At 35.5% G+C, this 27,430-nt stretch overlaps 1 protein-coding gene across 2 annotated transcripts in view; it reads left to right on the top strand.

The window, feature by feature from the left end:
* The window catches only part of LOC131064020 (probable low-specificity L-threonine aldolase 2), a 109,666-nt gene extending 82,638 nt beyond the window's left edge, over positions 1-27,028 (top strand). The window contains exons 3-10 of one of the 2 annotated variants that reach the window (XM_057998046.2): positions 21,385-21,493; positions 21,798-21,848; positions 22,124-22,195; positions 22,379-22,511; positions 24,835-24,893; positions 25,080-25,180; positions 26,232-26,298; positions 26,682-27,028. In XM_057998046.2, the coding sequence (XP_057854029.2) occupies positions 21,385-21,493; positions 21,798-21,848; positions 22,124-22,195; positions 22,379-22,511; positions 24,835-24,893; positions 25,080-25,180; positions 26,232-26,298; positions 26,682-26,723 (634 nt within the window). In that variant the 3' untranslated portion in view covers positions 26,724-27,028. Of the gene's footprint in view, positions 1-21,381; positions 21,494-21,797; positions 21,849-22,123; positions 22,196-22,378; positions 22,512-24,834; positions 24,894-25,079; positions 25,181-26,231; positions 26,299-26,681 lie in introns of both variants that reach the window. The other variant, XM_057998045.2, reaches the window with a different exon arrangement.
* The last annotated feature ends 402 nt before the right edge of the window (positions 27,029-27,430 follow it).

The following is a 27,430-nucleotide window of genomic DNA, read 5'->3' as shown; positions in this document are numbered from 1 at the left end:
GAAGATTATTGGATGAACGTTCAAAATGATGTGGAGGTGAAAAAGAAGATGTATTCCAAGCTATCTCTCGATTTCATCAGGAAAGGCAAGTTGTTTCATGTTGCGGATCAAGTTCAAGATAGCAGCAAATATCTCCAAGCAGCTTACGCTAAGGAAGACACAGAGGTCAAATTCAAATGGGCAGATATGGAGATTGATGATTTGAAGGAGTTAATGAAACTAGTTTTGGAGTACGCTCGCACATGGATAGATGTACAACACCAGAAGTTGAAAGAGCAGAATATAGCACCGACATTCCACTTAGAAGAAAAAGAAGACGATGAAGTTGAAGCTAGTGTAAGTGGGAGCACACCTCAACCATCTCATTCAAGGGGATCAAAGAGAAAAGAGTATCATGGTGAAAAGGAACCATCGAGGAAGAAGCATAAAGCAAGTGCGAGTCATCCTTCCTCCAAACAAGAAAAACTAAGGGTAGAAAAGGAGTTAAGTCAAGGAGCCAATGAATCAGTGGATTCCACAATCCATAATGATAAAGGCAAGGAAAAGGCATCTCAAGAACAAGAAGATCTCACTCATCTCATTCAAGAGATCGAAGGAGGTGAAGAAGAGGATAATGATGAGACTACCTCACCACCGAGAGATGAGCAAATACATGAGGAAGCACAAATTCAAGAAGGAAGATCTTCCATTCCGGATTGGCTAAAAGAAAGACTAGCTCAAGAAGTAATAGTAGTTGAAGAAGAGCAAACATATGATATAGCGAGTCTCCTAAGCCAAACTTGAGAAGTCACCAAGAAGAGGAAAGCTACGAAGATGTCAAAGGTGATTAGAGATGATTCAGGATCAAGGAAATTGCAAATAGCTATTTCGAGGGTTGACAAGTTTGAAGGAGAGACCACAACAAATGAGTATGACATGGAGACCATTGATCTGGGTCCACTCACCTCCGAGCAAGCTATTGGTGATGCGACTGATTCGTTGAAGGTAGTCAATGACATGTTGAGAGCTGAAGTAGAGAAGAATAGAAGACTAGAAAGGGAAATAAGTGCATGGAGGAACTATGTTCAGCAATTTCAACAGCCATTGGGACATCAAAGCCCAATAGCTACGCCACCACCTTTGCTTCCCCCAGAATCAATTGATCATATGGAAAAGATGAGGAATTCGGCACAATTGATGGATACATGGATAGAGAATTCATATACTAGAGTCAGCAAGTTCATGAAGGGCACAATGAACACACTTGATACAGTTATAAAGGTCCTTGCGAGAACTCATGTCCTCATCAAAGCCTTTGAAGCATTTTCTCATGCTAGAGATGTCATCATTCCAATGCTTCAAGTAATAAGGAAAACATCCCGGGAACTTTTGTCAAGAGAAAAGATAACAAAAGAGGGATCTACATCTAGCTTTCTACGATGGAGCAGCCTACTTCGCACGAAGAAGATCATCTTTGAAGAAAGTGGAAACGGATGTAGTCAAGTTCAAGATGATATGCACTGAATCCATGACAAGATAGTGGAAGTAGCATAGATTGTTTTGGAGAGAAAGATTGATACGGGAACAATCATAGAAGCTAGAGATTTGGAGGAAAGGATAAGAGTCATCTTCCATGGAACTGATGGAATGGTCACCAAGGAGTAGCTGAATGATATGTTTGAGTCCGTGATTCTAGCAAGTAAAACTCAAGAACTCGAATCTTGTAACATGTTAAAAATTTAAAGGAAACATTTATTCATAAATGTAACTAACTGAAACGAATGTAACCGTTGTAAATATAGCTGTTAACAAAATCATTGCAAAGTAACATAAAGGAAGAGAATTTTATTATTTTTTCTAAAACAAGGATAATGATTACTAAAAGTAACTTCATTGAACTCAAATCAAACATATATGTAAGATAAAGAATTAAATAACATTGCATGAAATAAAAGAGAGAAAGGGTTTAGAGAGTACTTTTCAACTGATGCTAAGTTTTGAACTTCAAAACTCTATCATGATACTGGTGAGGAGGGAAAGTATCATTAGGTCGCTTTTTTGCCCAACTACAAACTATCTAGACCCCCGTGCCATATCCAACTGGATTGGCCCGACCCTTCATAGGGAGGTAACGGCAAAAAGGAACTCAATGCCATCTGAACTGAAGATAATCCTACACAAGGAAGGTAGCCCATACTTGGCCTTTATTAACTCGCATCCGCCATTAAGTTACAATTGATTAACAAACGATGCCTTTTTTACACATGAAGGTTACATTAATCTCAATCGTCATTAGTTCACCACAGATTGGCATATTTGATTGTATCGGCTTGTACTCTACCTCATCCTGAGGTTAAAGGCCTTATTTTACTTAGATAAAATTTGCTTCCTTCTAATTTCATTGAAGCATGGTTAAAACTGAATTACTTAACTTAGTGAGGGAAAGATGAGATAGACGACAAACTGCTATCACCCCCATCAACATTAGCTTCTATGTTTGCATGTATTTGGAGCATCTGTGCTGCTACTATATTGTTTAGAAAAATATTTATTTTGCTTGATTGTCAACTGCATTAAGGGCTGAGAAGCTATGTATTTCTATACATAGGACTATTAGCTTTAAAAGCATTATAAGCTCCCTTGCCTATCAATCCCTTTCTCACTGAGGTGATATTTACTAAAAGTCTAAGTGCTCCCATTATATTATTATTATGCCCATCCGCATGAATGAGTTTTGAAGTACTACTCTAGTCAGACTTTCTTACCAAGCTGAAGATAACTTCACTATCTTGATTGACGCTCTAATATGGGGACTCCTTTGTCCCAAAGATTTCCAAAAATGAGTGATTGCACTTGAGAGCAAATTCATAATTACTCCCTCATGACTGCAATTTAAGGGTTCTAGGGCATAGGTCTAGAACAAGAGAGTTTTAATTTACAGTTGACCATGTTTGCGCTCACATGGCAACTATTGGTCACGTAATTGCTTAACATTCATTTGTTATCCACTCTAGTACTCATAAAAGTTAATGTTAATTTTGTCTCATTAAGATTGCAATAATTTGAGATGGTTCAATTAAATCCTTGGCATGGGAAAGTCGGGAGCATAAGAGCTGCCAGATTGTACGCACAGTTCCTAAGTATGGAATATAACTTTGCCGGACATGTCTCTGTTGTCTTGGCTTCTTGAGAGTAACCTCTCCATAGTGATGCTATCTGCATCGAAGTACAATGGTGCTCTTCTACCCACTGCCTTCCTAGGCTAGCATATAAGTTGATTTCTTAATCTAGAGAAGGTAATCCCAATCGGATAATTTTACCTTAGTGCTGTCTTGACTTTCTAGTCTTAGAAAGTTCTGAAATAACTTGAATAAGAGGTCAAATTCTTCATAAAGCAGACTCGAGTATGAACACCCTTTCATTGAGTGGTATATGTCCGCACCTCTATGCTAATAAAAGCTTACCAGTGCATGATAAAGTATGTATACACGGACACACTAGTACAAAAAACTTCACATACACTTAAGTATTATCAGATTCTTTAGGTTTAGGCTCAATTTTCCTAAGCAAACGTAACTGCCAGATCGTTTGTAGAGGTTTGTAATAAAGTTCTTAAGTTTCACAAAGGTCGCTGCCACAGTTAAGGTTTCATAACAGAGAGAATATAAATCTTATAACCAGAGATTGATATATCACAGAACCAATGGTTCTATTAAAGACCACAGATAATTATAATTTTGACTACAAATTTTTTAATGAAGAAACCAAGGTTCTGCTGTTAAGATTTCTAGACTTCGACAAATCTGAGATAGTTTATTCAAGAGGTAAAATATCCTATTACAAGTCTATGCACCCCGTCTAATCTGAGGGTTATCTTTCGGCATGATTTAACAATTGCGCTCAACTTTCTTCCAATCTTTATATCACACCTGTATATATACATATATATATATACCTCATATATACATACATATATATACGGGTGATTATGTAAATACGAATGATGCATTAAAGTTGACTCTGCTGCAATAAATATCAGGTTTGTCAATTTTAGATTTCAGTCGTCTAAGAACCTTCCAACTGTTTATTTGTTTTGCATATGACAACGGTGTTATAATAGTACTACGAGACTATTCATGCCCTTTGTTCTTGTTTTACTTCAAAATCAGTTTGGCAGTCCCTTGAAGGATTATTACCCAATTTGTTAAAGGTTACTATAACAGCTATGCATCTTGGATGATTCATCGCTATTTCTGAGTGGTACCACACTCAAATTTCCTCCCAACTATAACCCATTCTCTCATACTTATGGAGAAAGGTATTTTTCAATATATGCATAAGAACTTACATAACCTGATGTATATATACATACACGTATGGCTACATGCGGGTATGTGGTTTCAAACTTTCTCATACTCTTAGCTAAGGCTACGTGGCATATTTTCCTTAACAGAAAATGAGAGCTAAACAATAATTACAGCTTAACCCTACTGTATTTTGGGAGAAACCACAATATTCTGGAACCGTCTGGCATGTCTTTTTTTTTAATAAAAATGCAATTAAATACATACAATTATTCACCCATATGACCTTCAATCATACATATACATACACATACATTTATATCTTGTGGGTACATTGATAAACCTGTATGTATATACGTAAATTTGTATATAAGTCAGAGATATGTCTAATTTCATAAATATATAAACTGGTTCAGACTTAATAATCTTCCCTAACTAGTAATACAGAATTTCCAGACATTACTCTTCCTTTCATAATATGGGAAGCAGAAATTAAACGCATTTGTATTCTTTTCTTCTTTTTAAAAAAAAAAAAAATAGGAATCCAACATCCCCAAACCCTATGACAAAGCTTAAGACTTAATCATTTCGCACTTGCACACAATTCGAATCAAAACGTTTGATTCTAAATGAAGTAGAACAAAAACTACCAGCTGGGTTTTGAAATAATACATGGCCTGAATGTTTTCAAAAGAAAAACTCTTGAAGAATGCCCTCCCTAAGTCGTTCTTTACTCAAAACCCTTAATCAGAAAACGCAAGAAGAAAACCAATTTCACAGAGCCAAAAAAATCCTTGTTTCTACGGCTGCCCACCAGCAAGAATGAATCGTTTCTCTTCCCTCATCCCTATGTATTCCTCCCCCAAACACGTTTATCCTCATTCCTATGCCCTAATACTAGGCGGGATTCTTAAACCACCCAAGGAGTCACTCAGGGCATGCTTATTCCCTCACGTGATCTGCATTTTGGCTTCCAAGAGAAGCTTCGACTCCTCATGCCAAAAATGCCCGAAGAAGATAAAATATCTTTTCCCTCCCTATGTTATGAAGTTTGGAAAAATATATATTAAATCCATATTCCTCCCAAAATGCTCGATAAAAAGTATATCAAGGTTCAGAAATAAAATGGTTTTAATCTCCTTTACTTTTTTTTAATTAATACCTCCTTCATGCCCAATAAAATCATAAGGTAAGGTGGAGCGATGCAAAATTATTTATTAAAAACTTATTTCCCTCTTAGCATTATTAAAATATTCCAAGCCAATTAACTAGCAACTATAGGAGAGATTAATTTCATATCTCCCCCTCACATAACCTTCACTTGCATAATTGAGTTGCCAATTAAAGTTGGCAAAAATATTAATTTATTTAATTAAAATAAACCTTGTCATGCAAATTATTAATTGATTTAAATATACATACTTATATATATGCGACCCATACATCCTATGTATACCTGACTACAGAAGTACGTATACGACCATGTTTACGTACTCCCGTACCCCAGTATTCACATAGGATATATATGTAACATATATATACATATACATAAATATATATTTATATAATAAAAATAACATTAGCCACAGCTAACTAGATTAATAATTAATTAAATTATAATAATTAATAATTACCTCGAGAAGAGACAAACCCTAGGGTTATGAACCCTAAATTCTCTGCACTGACCCTCTAGGTTACCCGACGCATTGGCTAATAGGGTCTGACAAGGTCAACATAAGTTTACTTGGCTTAGGTTATGGTTTTCAAATGACATTGAGTTCCTTTCTTTCCTCTCACCTCCTGACTTGATGATACTTTCCCTCCCTTTGTGGAGGACGACGGTATCCTGCACACACTTGGCCAACGGAATCAGTTAGATCCAAATCTTGCCCAGTTTTGACAATTATAATTCATGACAAAAATAAAACATTATATCATATCGTCATCTATAAATTCATCAATTGATCAATCAAAGTCCATCAAATCATCATAGAAAGCATAATTATCATCATTCACATATGCATAGTCATCTGAACATATCCATCAATTAAAGCATGAAACTAGGGCACATTAAATATCTACAAGTATATCAAATATGCACTAGGGTTAACACGTATCAGGGCATAAATACTGCACAAAATCAACTAGGGCACAAGTGGGATGTAACAAACCTGAATGGGATAATGCTATCATCAAAGCTTTCGAAGGAGTCATGCACATGGAGGAGCAGTTGAAGTCTTTGCCTGAGATCCCGATGACTGAGATAGATGACATGGTGACTAGATTCATCGAATATGCCAGAAAGGAACGTGAGAAAGGGAACTAGATTCTAGAAGATAGTTTGTTATGATCCCACTTGGCATTCTATTTTCCTATTAGAGGATGCTTCCTCAATTTTCATGCTAGCACATGTTATTTTCTCATTGATTGTTTCTTGATGATGATTATCTAGATAGGGTTTTCATTTGTATCAAACCCTAATTAGGGTTTAGGTGGCGAAATCTTGGCCCTTGATCTTCATTCGATCTTGGTCCTTGATCTTCATTCAATCTCGACCCTTCATTGTATTTGGGAGTCCTATATAAACTCCACTCATTTCATTTGTAATGGTTAATAGGAATAAGAATAAAATAGAAGAGAGAATAGAATAATAGTGCTAGAATATAGAGATAGAGATTTTAAGTGACAAGAGAAAGACTTGAAGGATTGTTATTGTTTGGCTATTGGATCAATAAAACATTGAAGTTATGGTGTTTCTATTCAATTCTTGAAGTCTATTGCATGGTTCTTTATCTTCTCAAGTCAATCTTTGGTATTATTTTAAGCATTTGGATTGAATGATAGAATGTTGCGTTTGATGTATTGTGAAACTTATTATCCATACCACTAGCCTTTTGCTGATTGTAAGTGTGCCTTGTATGGTCAATTGGAACCTTTGAAATTGCTTAAGTTCGATTATTGGTCAATCATTGATATGCATTCAACTGATGGTGTCTATGATTAGTAGTGATTTGAAAATCTCCAAACATCCTTAGAAGATCACACTAGTTCTAGTAGAGTTTTTCGTGTATGGTGATGCTATAACTAGTTGAGTTTCGCTTATGTCGTTCTTCATCCATTCATTCTTAGGATAGCTTAGAACTTCTCAAAACCCTTGTCTTTTGCCATTTTTTTGTCAATTATTCAGTAGTTTTAGGAAGGAACTTCATCTCATATCATTCAATAAACACTTCATGAAATATTTCGTAACCATAAATGCCCCTTGATGAAACAACAATCACAACGACCAACAAAGCTTGTCCACACGTAGTGATCCTACATTCATGAACCTTGGAGTCTTCTCAAATGATCCTTAAGCTAATCTTCAGCATTTGAGAGATTTTGTTCAAGAGAGGATAAGATACTTATGGTATTTTATTATGTGTTCGCATGTGCCTAAAAAACAGATCAAGAAGTTTATTAAGAACCCTAACAATAGCGATCTAGGTTTTTTACACCTCCAAGCTTGCTCAAACCTTGATGTATTCTACTCAATGATTTTGACCTTGGAATTAGAATGTTGAGTCAAAAAGTAACTAGCAAAATCTCCTAGTAATCCCAAAATGACGATTAGATTCCTATAACTTGTGCTAGGTTAAAATGGAAATATCAGATCTGAAAATGTAATTTGAAAGGAAAAATTGATAGGATAAGGTAAGGGGCTTTGTTCGATAATTGGGGTTCGTCTAACAGCAAGCCAATTTTTTAGGACTTTAATTGTCTTGATCCCTAAGATGTCCAATCCCCTATCTTTTATAGATTTCAGGCCTATCTCATTATGTAACACAATCTATAAGATAATATCAAAGGCCATTTCAATTAGACTGGCCCACATTATTCCAAAGATTATTTCCAAACAACAGGGAGGCTTTGTCCCAGGTAGAGAAACAACTGAGGGAGAATTAGTGGTTCACGAAGTGATACATTCAATCATGACTCACAAACTTGAAGCAATGATGATTAAACTTGATATGTTGAAGGCATATGATAGGGTAAATTGGAATTTCTTACAACAAGTTCTCATTAGGTTTGGATTCTCCAAACTATGGAGTAATTGGATTCTCTCATGCATTTCAGGGGCAAAGTTCTCAGTCCTTTTGAATGGAAACTCAATAGGTTTTTTTTCTTCTTCTCAGGGGGTGAGACAAGGAGATCCCCTATCTCCATCTCTCTTTATCATTATGGCAGAAGCTTTGAGCAGATTGATAGCTGCAAGGAGGGATGATTTGGTTTGGAAGGGGATTCTAATCCCTCAAACACAAGTAGTGGTCACACATTGCTTGTTTGCAGATGACACAATTCTATTTGCGGAAGCATCAGTTAGAGAAGCAAAGGCAATCAATAGAGTCTTGCAATCTTACACAACGGTTTTTGGCCAAAAAGTGAGTGAAGTCAAGTCAAAAGTTTTATTTTTTCATTTTTCTCCATTACTTTCAAACAACCCGACTAGTACCCTTGGTTACAAATCAGCAAAGCTTCCTTGTAAATATTTGGGTATCCCTATGTTATTTGGGGTGAATAGGGGTCAATATTGGGATTCAATCCTTTCGATCATAAAAAATAAGATGGACTCCTGGAAAAACAATTGGCTGTCATTAGCTGGAAGAATCTTGTTGATCAAAACTGTATTGACTTCCATTCCCAACTATATCATGTTGGTTCTTCCCATGCCTTTCAAGATTAGAGATGAGCTTGAATCCCATCTTAAGAAATTTCTCTGGAAGGGGAACAAAGATCCAAAAAACAAAATTCATCTGCTTGCTTGGGAAAAGGTTTGCTTTCCTAAGATGTATGGGGGAGAGGGTATACCAAAATTTGAAGATAGAAATATTGCCTTGGGAACTAAGTTGGTATGGAAACTATACGAGGACACATCCTTGGTTTAGGATTCCATTATTAGAGATAAGTATCTACATTCACATGAACTTTAAAGAATCTTCTCAATGTTAGACCCTCCCAATGGCTCCAAGACGTGAAATTTCCTTATAAGATGTAGAGCATTTGTGCTACCAAAATTATCTTGGGTCCTACATGATGGAAGATCAACAAGATTTTGGGAAGATTCCTGGAATAGCTATCCACCATTAGATAATATTACGGGACTAGAAGACATAAAAACTATAATGCAATTTGTTTGGGGCTATACAGTCAGTGAGTACTTCACTATCATTCACATAAATGGTAAATGCCAAGCTCAATGGAAGGACTTTTCACATCTCCCTGCCCTGCAACAGCAGATAAAGAAACTAGAGGTAGAACTAAAGCAAAGAATGTTTTACTACAAAGACACTAAAGACAGGATCATATGGAATCCCTCAAAATCAGGAGCCTACATAGTTAAGGAAGGATTCAAAGAGTTATCTAACCAGGATTCCTCCTATTCTTCAAGGAAATTCTCCTTCTGCTGGAAAGACTGTGGGTTACAAAAGGCAGGTGCTTTTGCATGGCTGGCCCTTAAAGGGAGAATACTGACCAATGATAGGCTAGCTCTACTCAGAATCGCTCAACCTTTCAAATGTATCTTATGGAACCAAGAAATGGAAACTTCATATCATCTGTTGTTAGGCTATTTGGTGGCTCAAGAATGTTGGCATTGGTTATTGCAGAAACTAGAGTGGTCACCGCCCCTTCAGTCTTCCATCTCTGAAGTATTTGAAGCTTGGACTAGGAATTTCAAAGAATCCTTTTTTGCAATCATTTGGGAGGTGGCTCCAACAGTGCTCATATGGAATATTTGATGGGAAAGGAACAAACACATTTTCAGAAGAGAGCATAGTAAGTCTATGGTCATCTTGAACATAATAGAGATGACAATTTCAGAATCAGTCAATGCTTATACAGCAAGGAAAAAAAGATTAAACTCCTCCTCATCATGGGATGATAACATACTAATCAAGTGGAAGTATATAAAGCTCCCATTTAAGTGAAGTTTGATGTGGAAAGCAGATAAAAGGATTGATAGAAAAGAAATAAGATGGAAACATCCCAAAGAGAATTTCCTGAAACTAAATTTTGATGGAGCAGCACGGGGGAACCTGGGAATATCAGGGATTGGGAGTGTAATCTGAGACCAGGAAGGGCATGCAATGATAGCAGGATATGAAAGGCTCCCAAATGGTACTAACAATTTGGTAGAGGCAAGGGCCCTTTTATTTGATATCAATTTAGCGATTAAGTTGAAAGTTAAGAATCTTATCATAGAAGGGGATTCACAAAATATAATCTCTACTCTAATTAAACCCCAAACCCTTAGCTGGCAGATTGACTACATCATTCAGGAAGCTAGAGAATTGCTAACCCTTTTGATCTCTTATCAGATCGATCACTGTTATAGAGAAGCTAACTCCATGGTAGACATTTTGTCTAATATGGGGTGTGATCATGAGTCAGGAAGCATAATTTTATCATCAAGGGAGATATATGAACACATAAAGTTGAAGAAACAACTGGAAGAGGATAGGGCCAGAGTTTAAAATTTTGTATCATTAATGGTTTCATTTTGTGAGTGCAGGAAATGAAATTATTCATTTAGATAAATGTAGAGCGTGAGCCAAGTCATTGATCGAATTACGAAATCCCATCCAACTTGTCATGACACTCCAGTAGGAAGGGAGGGGGTACACCTAGACCTCACAATCAAATGATGGTTAGCGAGTAGGGAATGAGGTCATCCTGCTCTTATCAGAAAGCTCACACGCTTCTTATAGAACTTCAAAATTCTCTCACATGGGGAAATGCCGAGAATTCATCTTTCTGGGAAAATATGAGGTACCGCAGGATTTTGAGATTGAAACAATATGCCACATGGCCTTCCTTTGTTCAAAAATTAGTCTACTTGTTTTTGCGAAGGATATCAAACACAAGGTATATCTCTTCCCACAGGGATAATTGCACAATTGACAGACTTTAAATCATTTCAAGTATTAAATGAGCTCTGTTAAAGGTTCTTGCAGGCGTTCTAACGTGGAAGGCATAGGACATGGAAATCATATTAACAAAGATGTGTTAGACGAGTTGTAGGAAAGATATTGCTTTCCTTCCCCGAATGGGTTTAATAAATTTGCAATTTCAAGAATGTTTTCCTAGGGTTTTGTGTTTGGTTTTCTTCTCACAAATTTTAGTACTCTTTCTTCAAGCAGCGAATATGGCTCTTTGTATCCAACTGCAGAGGGGGTTTTCATGGTTGAGGACCGAATGCAAATGTCCATCCTTTGTGACTGTCTGAGGCTATTGTAGTGTTGTGTGCAGAGATTGAGTGGGCAGCGAGGACAATTCTTGGTGAAGAATTGATAGTTGCTAACCCGATGGCTACCCCAATCATGGTTGCCTCTTGGCTAGCATCCATGGTGATGGATCTTACACAGTCAAAGGATTACACAAAGATGATAATGGGTGCTTTTGTGCATTCAGCTTTGTTCACCTGGGAGGAATTGAATAGTTAGTTGGACAACTATGACCTATTTGTAGGCGACATTTGGTGGGGTGGTTTTTTTAACAGGGACTATTTCATGTATGACACAGCACCAAGATCGGTCTTTCTCTCCATTCATGGTCCGGGTTACACATCTCCTCAAGCCTTTCTCCAATGGGTTCAACAACATGCTTCTCAAATTGGAGAGCCACTAGTTTCAATAGCAGTGGCAAAATTCACTGCAGTATGGGAGCTTTGTGGTCATGCCTTGGTAGACCTGCATGGGTTTCAGTCTTCTTTTTCGCTTCCAATGGATGATGCCTCCTCCCAAGAATCAGGAAATGCTAAATGAACCCCTATGGATCGGGTTCTTTCTTTGTTTTGTTTGTCGATACAAGAAGTGTAGTAGTGAGAATGTCAACTACAAAGATAGATTTTTTTTTGCTTAGCTTGCTCATATGTAAAAATTTGTATTTTCTGTTCTAGGTGGGCAAGGATACATTAACATATATCAGCTGGTCACACTATTATTTTGTATACCTTCATTACCAAGATAATGTGGTCATCCAAAAATGAAGGTTGGTCATCTAGATTATGTTCCTAGGAGGTTATAGAAGATTCAAGGGATAGTTGCTTTTCTTTTTTGTATACATTATGTAATCTTTTCATATTATATCTAATATATTATAGGCTGCGGCCTTTTGTTTTAAAAATAAAATAATAATAAGTGTTGAAAAACACTTTTTGGTGCTGAGGTTGGCCTCAAAAAGAAAAGGGGACATGACAAACATGTCATAACATGTGTCATAAGTTGGTCAACAAGTGCAATTCTTTCTTACAGATATCTTGTGTCATACATGTTCTTACATTTCTGATGTTGGAGGCCCAACTTCTAGAGTCCATAACTTTTGATCCAAGAAGCTAATTGACCTCATCTATTTTAAATTTTAGATCTTGAGTCCCCATAATTAGCTTACCATTAATGGCATATTTTAACATTTTTTAGGGCCAAAAATGACCTCTATAGATTAGAAACTGAATTTTTCTATTTTGTAGCCCAAAAATTGCATTTTTTTGTGTTCTTAACATTAGGATGCAAGGTTGAGACACCTTTCCTAAGAGTGCAGTTCCTATTAGAAAGAATATCATAGGGTTACACTTTTCTTTGACAATTGAAATACTATGATTCACCACTTATATATTCATGAAAGTAGTGGATATGCCAACCTTGGGCATGTTACGAGGTTGACCTAGCAATCCACCATAGTACAAAGGTCTTATCAAGGCCTAAAAAGGAAAACAGAATACAAGGAACCAAGTTAATGAAATGTTGTGCTCCAATAATAAAATGCAAACGTGAAGGTAAGAAGATAGGGTGAAATTTACAGCTCATCCCTCATGTAATGTAATAGAATAAACATTTCTATAATTTAGTCTTATTGACATGATGTATGGTTAAAATCACAATCACCTTGTTGGCATCACCATCCTCTTAATGAACCAGGAGTTAATTGCAGAATCAACTACCTAATTTGCAAATTGCTCAGGGTAAGAAGTATAAATAATTCCAAAATCTTTTCCCTATCGTATATAAGTGTCATGATCATTCCCACCTCTAAACATGTAATCAACATCTCCTAAGTATTATCATTCAGGAATGTCATTCCACAACACAAATAACATTAACAGCTAGAACAATACCTAACTGTCATGTCCCCGCCTTAGTTATATCTTCCACACTGTCCTTAGGATGAGTTTGGATAAAGTTAACTTAGAAAATTGTCATATTTATAAGACTTAACGATTTTCATTCAAGAGAAGATGCCGGCAGCAAGTTACATCCACCATAGAGCAATAATCCATGTCCAGAATAGCAGGGTTTTGACTGGATATCCTTAGCAAAGAATATGATCACTTATGCTAACCTGAACTTAATAAGATGAGAGTAATCTGCTTGATAATATGCGACTTCATAAGTAATCATGCTGAGGGAATACTGCTGGTTGCCAGGCATCAAATAAGAAGAAACAGACCTGCCTTAGTATTACACTCCTTGATGAGCTGACACCATTCATAAGTAATAGTAATTTAAAGCAAATATGTTAATAAAGGCCAACTTCTAAAAGAGTGCAATTTGATTAACCTAGTGATTAGCAACTATATTATGTATTGCAGCAGTTTGTTTTCCAGCAGATGGATTTGATTTTCCAATTAACATGGCAGCAATTTCCTTAAAGGATGGATTCCATCTGTTTAGGCAGTGATTGCATAATAAGCAAGGCAAATTTGGCTTAGAAGCAAGATACAATTTGTTAAGGAAAAGTCACATAATGAAGAGATGCGATTTTAAGTTACAAAGGAGATATTTGGCATAAAGCCAATTGTTAATGAGGAGGTGTGGGTGTTAAGGAGTGATCTCAATTAAGATAGCAAGAGCTGTTTAGTCAGCAAGAGGCAACGACTATTATTAAAAGAGACATCCCTTTCAAAAAGAGACTCTTTGGAGAAGACATGACCCTCCAATGTCCATGGGAAGATATATATACTACAGATCGAGTTACTCCAAGGGAGCATTGAACAGCAGAAAGAAAGCATTCAATCAAGAAGAAACCTTGAGTTTCATAATTTATAAAACTAGACTGCAGACTTTTAAATTGTTTAAGTCATTGGTATGATGCATAATGCATTCTGATCTAACTGATTTATTATCTTGTCTTCCGTTTGATAGGAAGAAGGAATATATGCAGATAATCTATTCTTCTAATATATATATGCATAATTAATGATGATGAAGATTCCTTTAAAGCTTCAGCCATTCTATCATTCCATTATGGAGGGCATAATGTGCATGTAAGGAATGCAAGTAGAATAAGGGTCCATTTGAGTTGAGTAAACCTGATTGGGGCGGAGAAGCCAAATGTTGGGTATCATTCCATGCTCTTGGACTTGATGGATAGGCTCGAGGCACCTTGTATGATCTCCCATGGTGCTTCATAATGTGGATGGGTTATTGGGAAGAGCCTTAAGGAAATCCCACATGTACATTATGTAAATTATAATGATAATTAAGATAATGTTCCTAACCCTAGTAGGAAAGATCAATTTTATATATAACATGATTGAGGGGTCTAAATCAGGATCTAAATGGTAGGTGATATCTCTATTTCACTTATTTTACATGGGATTTAGATCTAGGGCAAAAACTAAGGTATTGGAAAGGGGAAGATTACAAATGGTATCAAAGCTTTGATCCTGCCATCCTGTAGGGTAAAGATGAATCAATGAATTATTCTAGTCAATGAGAAGGAATCTAGCAATATGTGTATTTGTGTATATGTGCATATATCCATGTGTATTCCTTGCGCTTTTATGTGTATGCTCCATGTTTGTTTCATAGCTGATGGGTTTCCTATGTCTACTCCATAAGTCATGATTATTGTAAATATATTCCTATCATCATGAGATTTCTATTTTTGGTTGATCTAGAATATGAGGATAGCTAGAGAACCAAAAAGCTATGAATTTATTTAGGAGAGAACATTGCATTGAAGGTCATAGATGTGTGCCATGCTTCTAATCCTTATCTTAATATATAAGGTCTTATGTTAATGTAGAGAGATATCTATGATATTGTGCCATCTATTTACATAGTGATGTGAAATGAGGGTGATAGAAAATTATCTCCCCCTCAATATTATGCTGTTACAAGTTTAGGTTTGAAATTGCAACTTAAAGTAACATCAAGGTTATAGAAGCTAATTATACTACAAGAAGGATTTCAGGATGACAAATCTCCAAGGGTTTGTAATGTCCCCTTCCTAATTTGCCCTAGAATTTTCCCTAAATTCACAATTGCAACAAATTAGGGTAAGGGTTACATAGTACCAAATAAATCTTTCCTCAATAATACGATCCTGAATTTCGATCTTGCAATCACAACATGAATGACATATGCAATATACATACATACATACATACATACATACATACATAGCCAAGCTGCATCATAATAAGATATAAACACATTGGGGAAAAGAGACATGATGGGTCTGCCCAAAGCCATTTCTAGACCAAGCCTAAGAGTGGATGTATACCACAGCCCTCTTGCTTGGCAGCTTGTACTTGCTTTCCCCAACCATGTCTCGTCTCCCTACGGTCAATTGCCATCTTGTCGAGTTGGGTGGAGATTGTAAGGGGTTACTTGACTTTGTAAGTGCCCTCTTTGTCCTAGGCTGCAGTGGTCCTTCTAGGCCGGCCTACTTACGAGCCCGCTCACCACCCTTCTCTTACACCTCAGGCCCTTCCTCTCACAAGGTGTATTTCAGATAGTATGCATATCTATTCCCTAATGTGGAGGCATACACATAAGCATAAATCTCACATATAAAGATGCATACATATACACCTAAAGAATTGACAAATATGATTTGAGCATTAATTTTACCAAGATGTTGAATGTACTATTAGATTGCCATCCCTTAACTGCTATTGATTGATGGACTGATCTGATATCCCTGTTGGTGTTTGATGCTATGCTGGAAGTGCAATCTGCCGTTTGGGGATCAGAATGCTTATTGCTAGCTGATTTTGTTAATCTGATTCTTATAGTTTTGCAGAAGTATTTGGGAATGATAGATGATGAATGAGGGTGTTTGATATTGATATTTTCTGAAGGCATATCTTGTTGATTGCTGATGATACTGGAATCTGAAGATTTGTTTTCTGATCGCTGATGATGTTCGATGATTGTTGATTCTCCTGTTTGATGATTCAATGCTTTGACTTATATATGTCTCAAGACAGAGCAAAGGGCTATGCCTATAACCTGATAACAACCCTTCCAAAAGGCACATCTGCCTATTGACTTTACTTAATAGACTGATGCTGTTTTATCTTATTGAAATTGTTGTCTAAGTGTAGTCATCCTTTTTTGCTGATTAATAAGCATGTATGAGTATGAACCTAGTATTGCTGCCTTCTCTAAACCGACCCCCAAGCACTCTTCACTCATTGTGGTCTTCCTTATGGTGGGACATGATAGTGTCCTTTATCAGATCATAATACCATAGGCACACATATCAAACATATATGAGTAATCATACTGAAATCTACTCCATGCTGTATACCACAATAACTATTATTTCCACTATATAGATTGGATTTCAGGCTTGTTCGAAGTACAAGCTGGATATACTCGTTCTCATCTTCTCTTAGATTAATTCCTCTTCATTCCCTGGAGTGACCTGATCTACAGCATAAATATATATATATATATATATATATATATATATATATATATATATATATCCATCAATATTGGAGAGTCATTTCTTCCCAGTAAAATCTCCTCAAAGTGATGTCTCTTCAAGGATGTCCGTTGCCTTTTGCTGATTACACTGCTCATGTTATCTTAACCAAGATTACACTTTAACACCCGTACCTCTTAACTAACAATTAACTATTTCTGTGGTTGTAATTGCACCTTTTCATTAGTTAATATATACGCATCCTTTCCTCTTATTGCAAGATTCATTAGGGTTATGCCTCGATGTAAAATGCTAGCCTCTGAAGTCTTTGTCTTCTCATAGTCATTTTTGCAAAAATCGTGGAGTCTTATGAATAAGACCATTCTCTCTACTATGATGTCTTTTCTTCATGACAGGACATGACAGGGTTATTTTTGATCTGCACATTGAAAGATTGGATAAAATTGACATTGCTTGAGGACAAGCAGTTTTGGGAAGGGCGAAATGTCACGTTCCCGCCTTAGTTACATCTTCCACACCATCCTTAGGATGAGTTCAGATATAGTTAATTCAGAAAATCGTCTTATTTATAAGACTTCACGATTTTCTCTCAAGAGAAGATGCCAGCAGCAAGTTACATCCACCATAGAGCAAGTAATCCATGTCTAGAATAGTAGGGTGTTGATTGGATTACTTAGCAAAGGTTTGATCACTTATGCTAACCCGAACTTTACCAAGATGAGAGTAATCCGCTTGATAATGCCGTGACTTCGTAAGTAATCATGCTGAGGGAATAATGCTAGTTGACCAGGCATCAAATAAGAAGAAACAGACCTGTGTTAGTATTACATCCTTGATGAGCCAACTCCATTCATAAGTAATAGTAACTTAAAGAAAATATCTTAATAAATGCCGGCTTCTAAAAGAGTGCGACTTGATTAACCTAGTGATTAGCAACTATTCTATATATTGCAGCAATTTGTTTTCTAACAAATGGATTTGCTTTGCAGTTAACATGACAAAGATTTCATTAAAAGATGGATTCCATCTGTTTAGGCAGTGATTGCATAATAAGAAAGGCAAATTGGGCTAAGGAGCAAAATGCGATTTGTTAAGGAAAAGTCACATATTGAAGAGATGCAATTCTAAGTTGCAAAGGAGATATCTGACATAAAGCCAATTGTTAGTGAGGAGGTGCAGGCGTTAAGGAGTGATCTCAATTAAGATAACAAGAGCTGTTTAGTCAGCAAGAGGCAACGGTTATTATTAAAAGAGACATCCCTTTTAGAAAGAGACATTACGGGGAAGACATGACCCTCCAATGTCGATGGGAAGATATATATGCTATAGATTGGATTACTCCAAGGGGAGTATCAAACAGCAGAAAGAAAGCAATCGACCAAGAAGAAACCTTGAGTTTCATAATTAATAAAACTGGACTCTAGACTTATAATTGTTCTAGTCATTGGTATGATGCATAGTGCATTCTGATCTGACTGAGCTATTATCTTGTCTTCCGTTTGATAGCAAGTAGGAATATATGTAAATAATCTATTGCTTCTAATATATATATGCAGAATTAATGATGATGAATATTCCTTTAAAGCTTCAGCCAATCTGTCGTTCCATTATGCAGGGGAGAATGTGCATATAAGGAATGCAAGTAGCATAAGGGTTCATTTGAGTTGAGTAACCTTGAGTGGGGCTGGGAGGCCTAATGGCGAGTGTAATTCCATGCTCCTAGGCTTGGTGGATAGGCTCGAGGTGCCTTGTATTATCTCCCATGGTGTTTCATAATGCGGATGGGCTATTGGGAAGAGCCTTAAGGGAATCTCACATGTACATTATGTAAATTGTAATGATGATTATGATAATGTTCCTAACCCTAGTAGGAAAGATCAATTTTATATCTAACATGATCGAGCGGTCTAAGTTAGGATCTAATTGGTAAATGATATCTCTTTTTCAGTTCTTATTTTACTTGGGATTAAGATCTAGGGCAAAACCTAGGGTATTGGAAAAGGGAAGATTACATTAACCAACATCCTCTCAGCTTGCATTGGAATGGGAGATCAAAACAGGTTAAGGACACTCATTAATGTATTATGGATAGAGGAAATCTGTCAATAGTTATAGTACAGTGGTTGTGGTAGGCATGTATACAAAATGGTAAAAATACTTGAGGCACATGATCTACTTGACAAAAATGCCCCAAGAAATACAGAAGCATGCACATGGTACAAAAACTATGTAGCCAAAATCTGAAAGAAATATAAGCTTGTATAGGGCAAATGAACTAAATGATAAAATGTCTCAAATGAAAATTAAAAGCATGCATAAGAGTAGTGGGAAAACCCCAATCTTAGTATGATTAGATAAGGATTTATATCAAAGAAACGGGACTCGGACTTGGCTCGGACTCGGCAAGGCCGACTCGGACTCGGACTTGGGATTCAAAGTCAGACTTGGCTTCAGACTCGGCTGGACTCAGGAAAGTGAAAAACTCAAGAAATTTAGAGGTTTTTAAAGATTTTGGACCCGAGTCTATGTCTGGCTGAGTCTGGCCGAGTCTAGCCGAGTCTAGCCGAGTCTGGCCCAGTCCAGGCGAGTTTGGACCCCAAACTCAGTCGAGTCCGAGTCCGAGTTTGTTGGACTCGTGGGGGGTGACTCGGACTCGAACTCGCCAAGTTTGGGCGATTTCTGGCGATTTTCATTTCTCTGATTTATATGCATCTAAAGATTTTAAACAGATATAGATATACATATACATAGATAATATTTCTAGGAGTCTTATGTTTAAAATTTAAATATACATCCATCCTCTTTCTATCAATACCAACACCGAACAAAATTTCCTTTTTCATTTTTGTTCAAATAATAATTAGTGTAAGTGCAAATGTTAGGGTTTTTAGCTAGAAACTACTAACTCCAAAAGACATGAGGACCAATTTTCCATGCAAGATGGGACATACTTAAAAGTTGAAACAGCATCAGCCTTCGTTTTTATAGTATTGCAGAATGACAAATTGAGTTAGAACCTATATTTCATATTTATAACTTATAAGCATAAAACAACCTAGATTAATTCTTTTCAGCTGCACATGTGGTAGTTCAGAATTAAATATTATTATAGGAAAGTAATTGTGAAGGAGCATACATAACTCTAGGAACAACGTTGCAGATATTTCTGATGTAGGCATTGAAAATTCTCATTCTCTTGCAGATATTTTTGATGTAGGCACTGAAAACACTTAGATCTAATCCATGATAAATGCACAAGTCATTGGTCAAACCCTTAGTTTTGACCAGATATACACTCAAACAGCTTGACATGAAGTTGGCATTAAGAACTCTCCCCAAACAAATGGCTGAACCTGCATCATCTTGAACCTTTTCTTCAATGAATTAATTAGTGCACGGTGCACCTATTTACATCAAGTTGAGATCGAGTGACTTCAAGCGATGTGACAACTTGTTGGGTACATTGTCCATATTTCAGAATCAAAGTTTATAAAACTGTCGATGTTTATACCACTAGCCATAGTTTGCAAACTCTGTGAGTACCCTTCAAGTTGTCGAGTACTCTGTCTTTTTTTTGTTAGGCAAGTTTTTACAGATGTAGGAAAAACACGGGTAAAAGTGCCAATGTGAGTAAAATGCTGGTTGAAACAAATTTTTCACACATTGTTTTTGCTATGAAACCATGCATTTTCTCTTTTGAGATGTCAATTTTTCATTTAGTACATTTGTAATTGAATTTTGCGAAAAAAAATATGTTTCTTTAAGAAATTTTAATTTTTAGTACTTCATAAGTTTGCAAGTATTTGCCAAGTTGAAAATTTTGGGCTTGCTGAGTTCTCTTCAAGTCCAAGTCTGCAAACTATGCCACTAGCAATCTGTTTAATTTGTAAATCTATGAAACTCTTTAAAATTTGTATAAGTAATATACAAAGGAAAAATGTGTTTCTTATGCATAAACTTCACATACTAGTTTCTTGTCACATTTCCTTGCCAATGCTTTGCACTTTTTGTTCTGGTAACATAGTTACGAACTTAGCTTATGTCTTATAAATTTTACAATATCTTAAAATAGCTTAAGTGTTGTCCCCTTTTGTGGCTTATATTCATCACTTGTGATATGATGATGGTCAAAACGAACTATACCTATGCTTTCATCTAGAAGACAGTCAAATTTTGAATAGATTATCAGTAAAAAGTCCTATCCACAGAGATGAACTTTATTACCAATTTTTTAATCGAGTAGAATTTGAAATGAACTTGTCCTTGGGGAAAATTAAAAAATTTATCAGGTTAATCTAACGTTAGGACCAAGAAAATCAATTCTTCATGGAAGGATTTGCTAACATTATAGTGATTGTTTATTTATTTTGTCACTATGCAGCAGTGGAGGTAGATGTATTACTGCAGAATACACAGACAAGATAGGAGAGTTAGCAAAACACCATGGTTTGAAACTGCATGTGGATGGAGCCCGGATATTTAATGCTTCCACAGTAAGAACTTCATTTTCATCCTCATGACGATAAATCCTTTAGCTAGAATGTCTAGATCATCTTAGGACATTGGTAACTTGTTTAGATAATGCAAAGTGGATGTTAACATATTCTAAGTTGAAAGTCATATTGCCGGATCCATCAGTTATCATACACCATGAAACTGAATCGTGTAGTCATAAGTAAAGTCTGTGAGTTTTCTCTACTTGATAACGTTGGATAGCTGCAGTAGCAATAATTTATTTCCTTTACATTATGTGCATAAATGTCTTTTCTCCTAATACTGTTTGATGCTAATGTTCAGGCATTGGGGGTACCTGTGGATAGACTTGTTCAAGCTGCTGATTCTGTTTCGGTACACCATGGTTAAATAGTTTTCTTGGTCTATTGATTTTCATATTTTTATAATTGATCTGTGAACCTTTTTGATGTGTTTATTAAATTGGCATAAATTGATGTGTTTTCTCTAGTGTAAAGATACCATCTGTCACCTTTGATATATTATGTTTTCCTATGCAACCTCTTGGTCCTTTGTAATAACTTCTTGATGCTTGAAGATGCTATGGTTGCATTGAAATTTTTGGATTCTTAATTACCTCAACAATTTGATTTCTCAATGTTTGAATGCAGGTTTGCTTGTCAAAGGGTTTGGGAGCTCCAGTTGGAACTGTCATTGTGGGTTCACATGAATTTATTGCAAAGGTTTGCGTTTTCTTTTTGAGATATTGAGGTTTAAAAAGCCATCACTGACTTCTAGTGCAGGCTGTTTTAATGAGAACAACTAGGAGTTATTCTTGTTCTTAATTAGTTTAGAAGTCAAAATATTAACATTTAGTATAACAAGGGAAGACTATTGTAAATTTATTTTAACAAACTTATATGCAGGCAAAGAAGCTTAGGAAGACCTTAGGTGGAGGCATGAGACAGGTTGGAGTATTATGTGCTGCAGGACTCATTGCATTGAATGATATGGTTGGTCGGCTAAGAGAGGATCACAAAAATTGTAGAATTTTAGCTGGTAATGTTGAAATAACTTTAATTTTTAAGGTCTGCATGCATGGTGGCTGTGCTATCTTCTTTGGAATTTCTATGAAAATGTTATTGATTGGCACAATAAAAAACAGCTAAACTTTTTTGAGATATTCAGAAAATAATTTACAGGTTTTATTTTGATGGTCATTACTTAAGTTGGTTAAGGCTAGTAAGAGGTATTTAAAACTGTTGCACATCTCCTTGTTCATTGCCGTTTGAATTCTTTATAAAAAAAGTTAATTGTTTTAGCTTAGCACATCTTCCATGATTATTTATGAAAACTTTTATTTCCCTTCATGAAGGCCCTTTCTTATTGTCTGTATTCCTTCTTTTGGATCACTGACCATAAGCAACACACCCTTTGGGAAGGTCGTCCTATTCAACAGACTGCCTGTGGCACCTCCTTGATTGGGTGTGATTCAAAGACGCAACCTGCATTTTTCCAGCAGTAGCCTTGTGCATTTCTTTGAATACAAGGGTCACAGGATCATGTTATGCTATTTTCAAACTGAATGTAGAAGAGTACTATCCGTGCATTGTGTAAATAATAATTTTGTATCTATATAGCACATAGATAGTGAAATTATATATAACTGTGTGTATACATAAAGTATGTAGATACATCTGATGGAAACTTATAGAACTCAATGAAAACTTAATGAAAGGAGGAGGAGATCTGTCAAAGTTAACTTATCAGCTTGCTGCCAATATATTCTCTATTGTATAGTTGCACCAAAGTAATTGGCCGATAAGCTATTTCCTTGCCAACGAACTTATACTTAATGTTTTTGCCAAAAATATTTACAAATATGCAACATTATTTTAAAATAGAACATCCATTGTTAACTTTACTCTTTACACAGAAAATATGAAAAAAAATTCTTAGTTCTTCCATTTTGAATAGTCCCAGTCCAATCACACCTAAGTAGACACACACCTTTTGCACCCACTAGCATTCATAGCCTCTAAATTGAATTCCAGTTATTGAAGCCCAAATTTATTTCCTGAGATTGACAAATCGATGTACAAAATTTGAACTGATTGTGAAGATGTGCACTAGGTTCATAATGGCATTTCACATATAGATTTTAATGTATCGAGTAATTTATAACATCCTTGTACTTCTATCTAAAATTTCTTTTATTCTCACTACATGAATTGGATCCAACTTGATTATGGAAATTTGTACTCATTTTGTCAGAAATCTCATGTCAGAACCTTCATATATGTTTTTGGTTTGGGAAATAAAGGAATTGATTTGGATACTTTCACTGGCAGAAAATTTGTTCATGTCTTCATAAATGAATGGATATGTGTATTGCTTGTTCTGGGTTTGTTGTTAGTCCCGTATATAATTTCATGACGGATTCTATTGTAGGTTTGGTTTCATTCTTTTTATTTTGTGTTAAAACCATAATTTAGTGCAAAATAGTTTTGTTTGTAATCCTTAAATGAATTGCATGGTATATAAAACATTTCTGCTGGAAACCTATTGTTTTCCTTACATTAATTTTTTACGTTAGAATTCATTAAACTTATAATGATCATGCTATCCTATATTTTATAAAGTGGCATGGCTTCATTAATTCCTATTGATGTTTCCCAATTTAACACTCATATACATCACACTTTATGTTGAAGCTTCAAGAAGTGTGACACTATTTCTCTCTCTGATCTGTTTCTTTTGAATTCCTAGTCTTGATCAATGGGGTCTATATATAATTTTTTTTTTTAGTTATGTGACGCTGTTCATTTAATATGTTCCATTCAATATGTTATCTAGTATTAAATAGGTCAATCTCTGTCCTGTTTCTCTGTTAATGTTTAGATGGGTTTTTGTGTAGTTTCTTTTGTAGCTAATGTCATCAGCAGAAACCTTTTCAGCAATGGTTAAATATTACAAACAAATGTGTAGTATAAAACTTAACCTTCATAAAAATATAGCATTTAATTACAAAGGTTAAATGCCAGCATTTGTTTTTGTATGCACTTGCTTGGAATAAGAAAAATCTGTATCATATGCATTTCATAAATGGCTGTTGTGTCAGCAACGCATTTATCTATACAATCAACTTTTCTACAACTAAAATCTTAATTCCAAAGCTTTTTCTTCAGTTTCTGGTTTTCTGCATTTCATTTTTCAAGCACTTTTTGTTATGTTTCTTGATGTAGCAATTCTACATGAACCATTTGAAGTGAGCATTAAAAGTACGTATTGTTGTCTTCAATTAATAATAATTTATAATTTATAGTTAAACTTTATATATCAAAAAACGCTCTATGGAACCTATTTGTTTTTCCCCTTGCAGAAAGTTTAAATGCCATTGATGGTTTCCATGTAAGATTGGATGCAGTTGAGACAAATATTGTAAGTATACTTAATTCTGATAAAATATTTGATGGCTTTAAGTAAGGTGGTTGTTTCATTTGCATTTACTCTTTTGTCTTATTTGACATCCAATTTCCAGTTCTTACTGTTAGGAAGAAACCATGCAAGAGATTGTATTTCCTACAAATGCTTTTGACATAACTTAGTATTTGTTTCTTGAATCAGGTTTTTGTCGATCTTTCAGTAGATTCAGCCTTTGGGGCAGAAGAGCTTTGTGAAGCCATGAAGGAGAAAGGCATTCTTTTTATGCCAGTGGGTCATATGAGGTTGGTATGAATTTGTTTAGGAGATTATAGGTTATGCATATGCTCTGTATTTTTTTCTAGTTAAAGGGGAAAAAATGGCTAGCGAGCAGTTTGATGCAACTTAAGCTTCCTTGGAAATAATGACATACTCTGAGAAACAATCTCTTAGGTAAATTAGAAGCTTCGATAAATATGTGTTGTAGCAAATTTTAATTGTTATTATATTACTTAATTTTTTTCTACTCCTACTCCAAATTATTTTGAAGTATAAGAACAAATTGGCAAGGAGAGGGATCGAGTACTTGATGCATGCTAAGCACCAGATGTCATGATTGATATCCAAACCAGTATGTTTGCTTGGATTGGAATATTCCTTAACAGAAACTCTCTGTTGTTCAATTGGCATTTGAATTTGCCTGCATTGTGATTCCCATGTTGTAAAGAACTAAATATATTTTCTCTCTTGGAGGAAATCTGTTTTCCTCCTACAAATCAGGTTCGGATTTTTCAACTTCTGTTAGGGTACAGGCCTTCGCCTAGGAAGTTACCTACTGTTGGTTATGTAGGTACCCACAAAAAGGGCATGTTAAAATTAAGAATCTAACATCATAGTTCTCATCGGCATTAAGTCTATCCCTTTAGTAATCCTATGAACAATGGCACAAGTGCTCCTTGAATTTTGTTATCTTCTTTCATCCTTCTGCAGTGGAAAGTTCAACACTCAGATTGAAACTAGACTAAGAGAACAAGACAAATTTGATAAATATGTGGTAGTGAAATTGGATATTGTTGTCTTGTCTACTAATGTATAAGGACAACCTCAAGAACATTGCATGTAACTCTGCTTGTAGAATGCCTTTTGGAAATAAATAATGTTATATAAAAATCTGAAGGAACAACTTTTGAAGTTTCACCTTCATCATATTTTTCTGTTCTTAGTAGAAAGATGGCCTTTGGCAATTCATTTGTTATATAATTTCAACATATGATACATTCAGAATTTTGGAACAACTTAAAATTTCAATCTCAGTAGATGAATAGCATGACTTTTACCATTGATTCATTCTTGCAGATTCAGACTTGTCACACATCACCAGATCTCAGAGGATGATGTTCGATATGCAATAGCATGTTTTCGGGTACCTCTTATTGCTATCGTTTTTTTCCCAGTTTGATATTTATCTATATGTGCATCATTACTTTATAGTGATATTTTTCACTGAGCTTGTTTTTACGTCTAGCTGAGTTAATTACCTAAAATTTTCTAGCTGAATATCAAGTAATTTATGACACATTATATTCGTTGACACTCTTCATTTCAAGGATTACATCTTGATTGAATTTGATTAGAACATATGCAGTGTTATAACATTCGAGACTGCCATCTGAGATATTCTGTTGTAGAACCTTACATATTGTCTTAATTTTAGGTCCTTTAATATTGCTCTTATTTTTCCACTTATGAGCTGGTTTTGCAACAAATGCTAATAACTTGTGACTTTGGAATCTTCTTATTTTACAGGATATTTCTGTACGCTTACAAACAAGACGCAAGATTACATGACAAATTCATGGGACCATGAGTATTTTGTGATGGCATGTAGCAAAACTTGTTTTTAGACAAAACTTGTTTTTAGACAAAACATGGAGTTAACGCAAAATTACATGACAAATTCATGGCACCATGAGTACCTTTGTCATAGCCTGTAGAAAACATTGTTGTTAGACATAAAACATGGAGTTGCATACTTTCAATGTGATTGGTTCCCTATAAATAAAAATTATGGTGCTTAAGTGTCTGATGAAAGTCTTAAGCTATTTTACTGAAATGCATTTTTGGAAAAATCTTTATATGTGAAATCCGTTTTACTCAAGTTGTTGGAAGAGGTGCAATCCCTAATGCTTAGTTAGATGATTCAAGATCACTACAATTGTTAATTACCTAGAATAAGTAGACTGGACTCTAGAATATAATGCATTTTTCTCTAACTTTGAACAACGTTGATAGGACTTCTGTTTTTCACTGTAGAACAGCATACAAAAGATTCTGAGAAATCTGAAAAATAATGAACTACTATACAACACATATCCTGAAATTATGTCACATGTTGTCTTAAGTGTCTATGATCATGTCATTGTTCCAGTCAATACAGGGCAATCTGCATTTTCACATAATAGAATATTGTTAGTTAAAGACTCCTTGTTAGATTGGTTGCAACAATGACCAAGATTTATTGTGTTCCACGTTGAGAGGTGACAATTCTGTAATGG

Source organism: Cryptomeria japonica, chromosome 11 (assembly GCF_030272615.1).
Source record: "Cryptomeria japonica chromosome 11, Sugi_1.0, whole genome shotgun sequence".
Lineage (NCBI taxonomy): Eukaryota > Viridiplantae > Streptophyta > Pinopsida > Cupressales > Cupressaceae > Cryptomeria > Cryptomeria japonica.
Note: the sequence above shows the minus strand (reverse complement) of the source record. Positions and strands in the feature narration are given on the sequence as shown.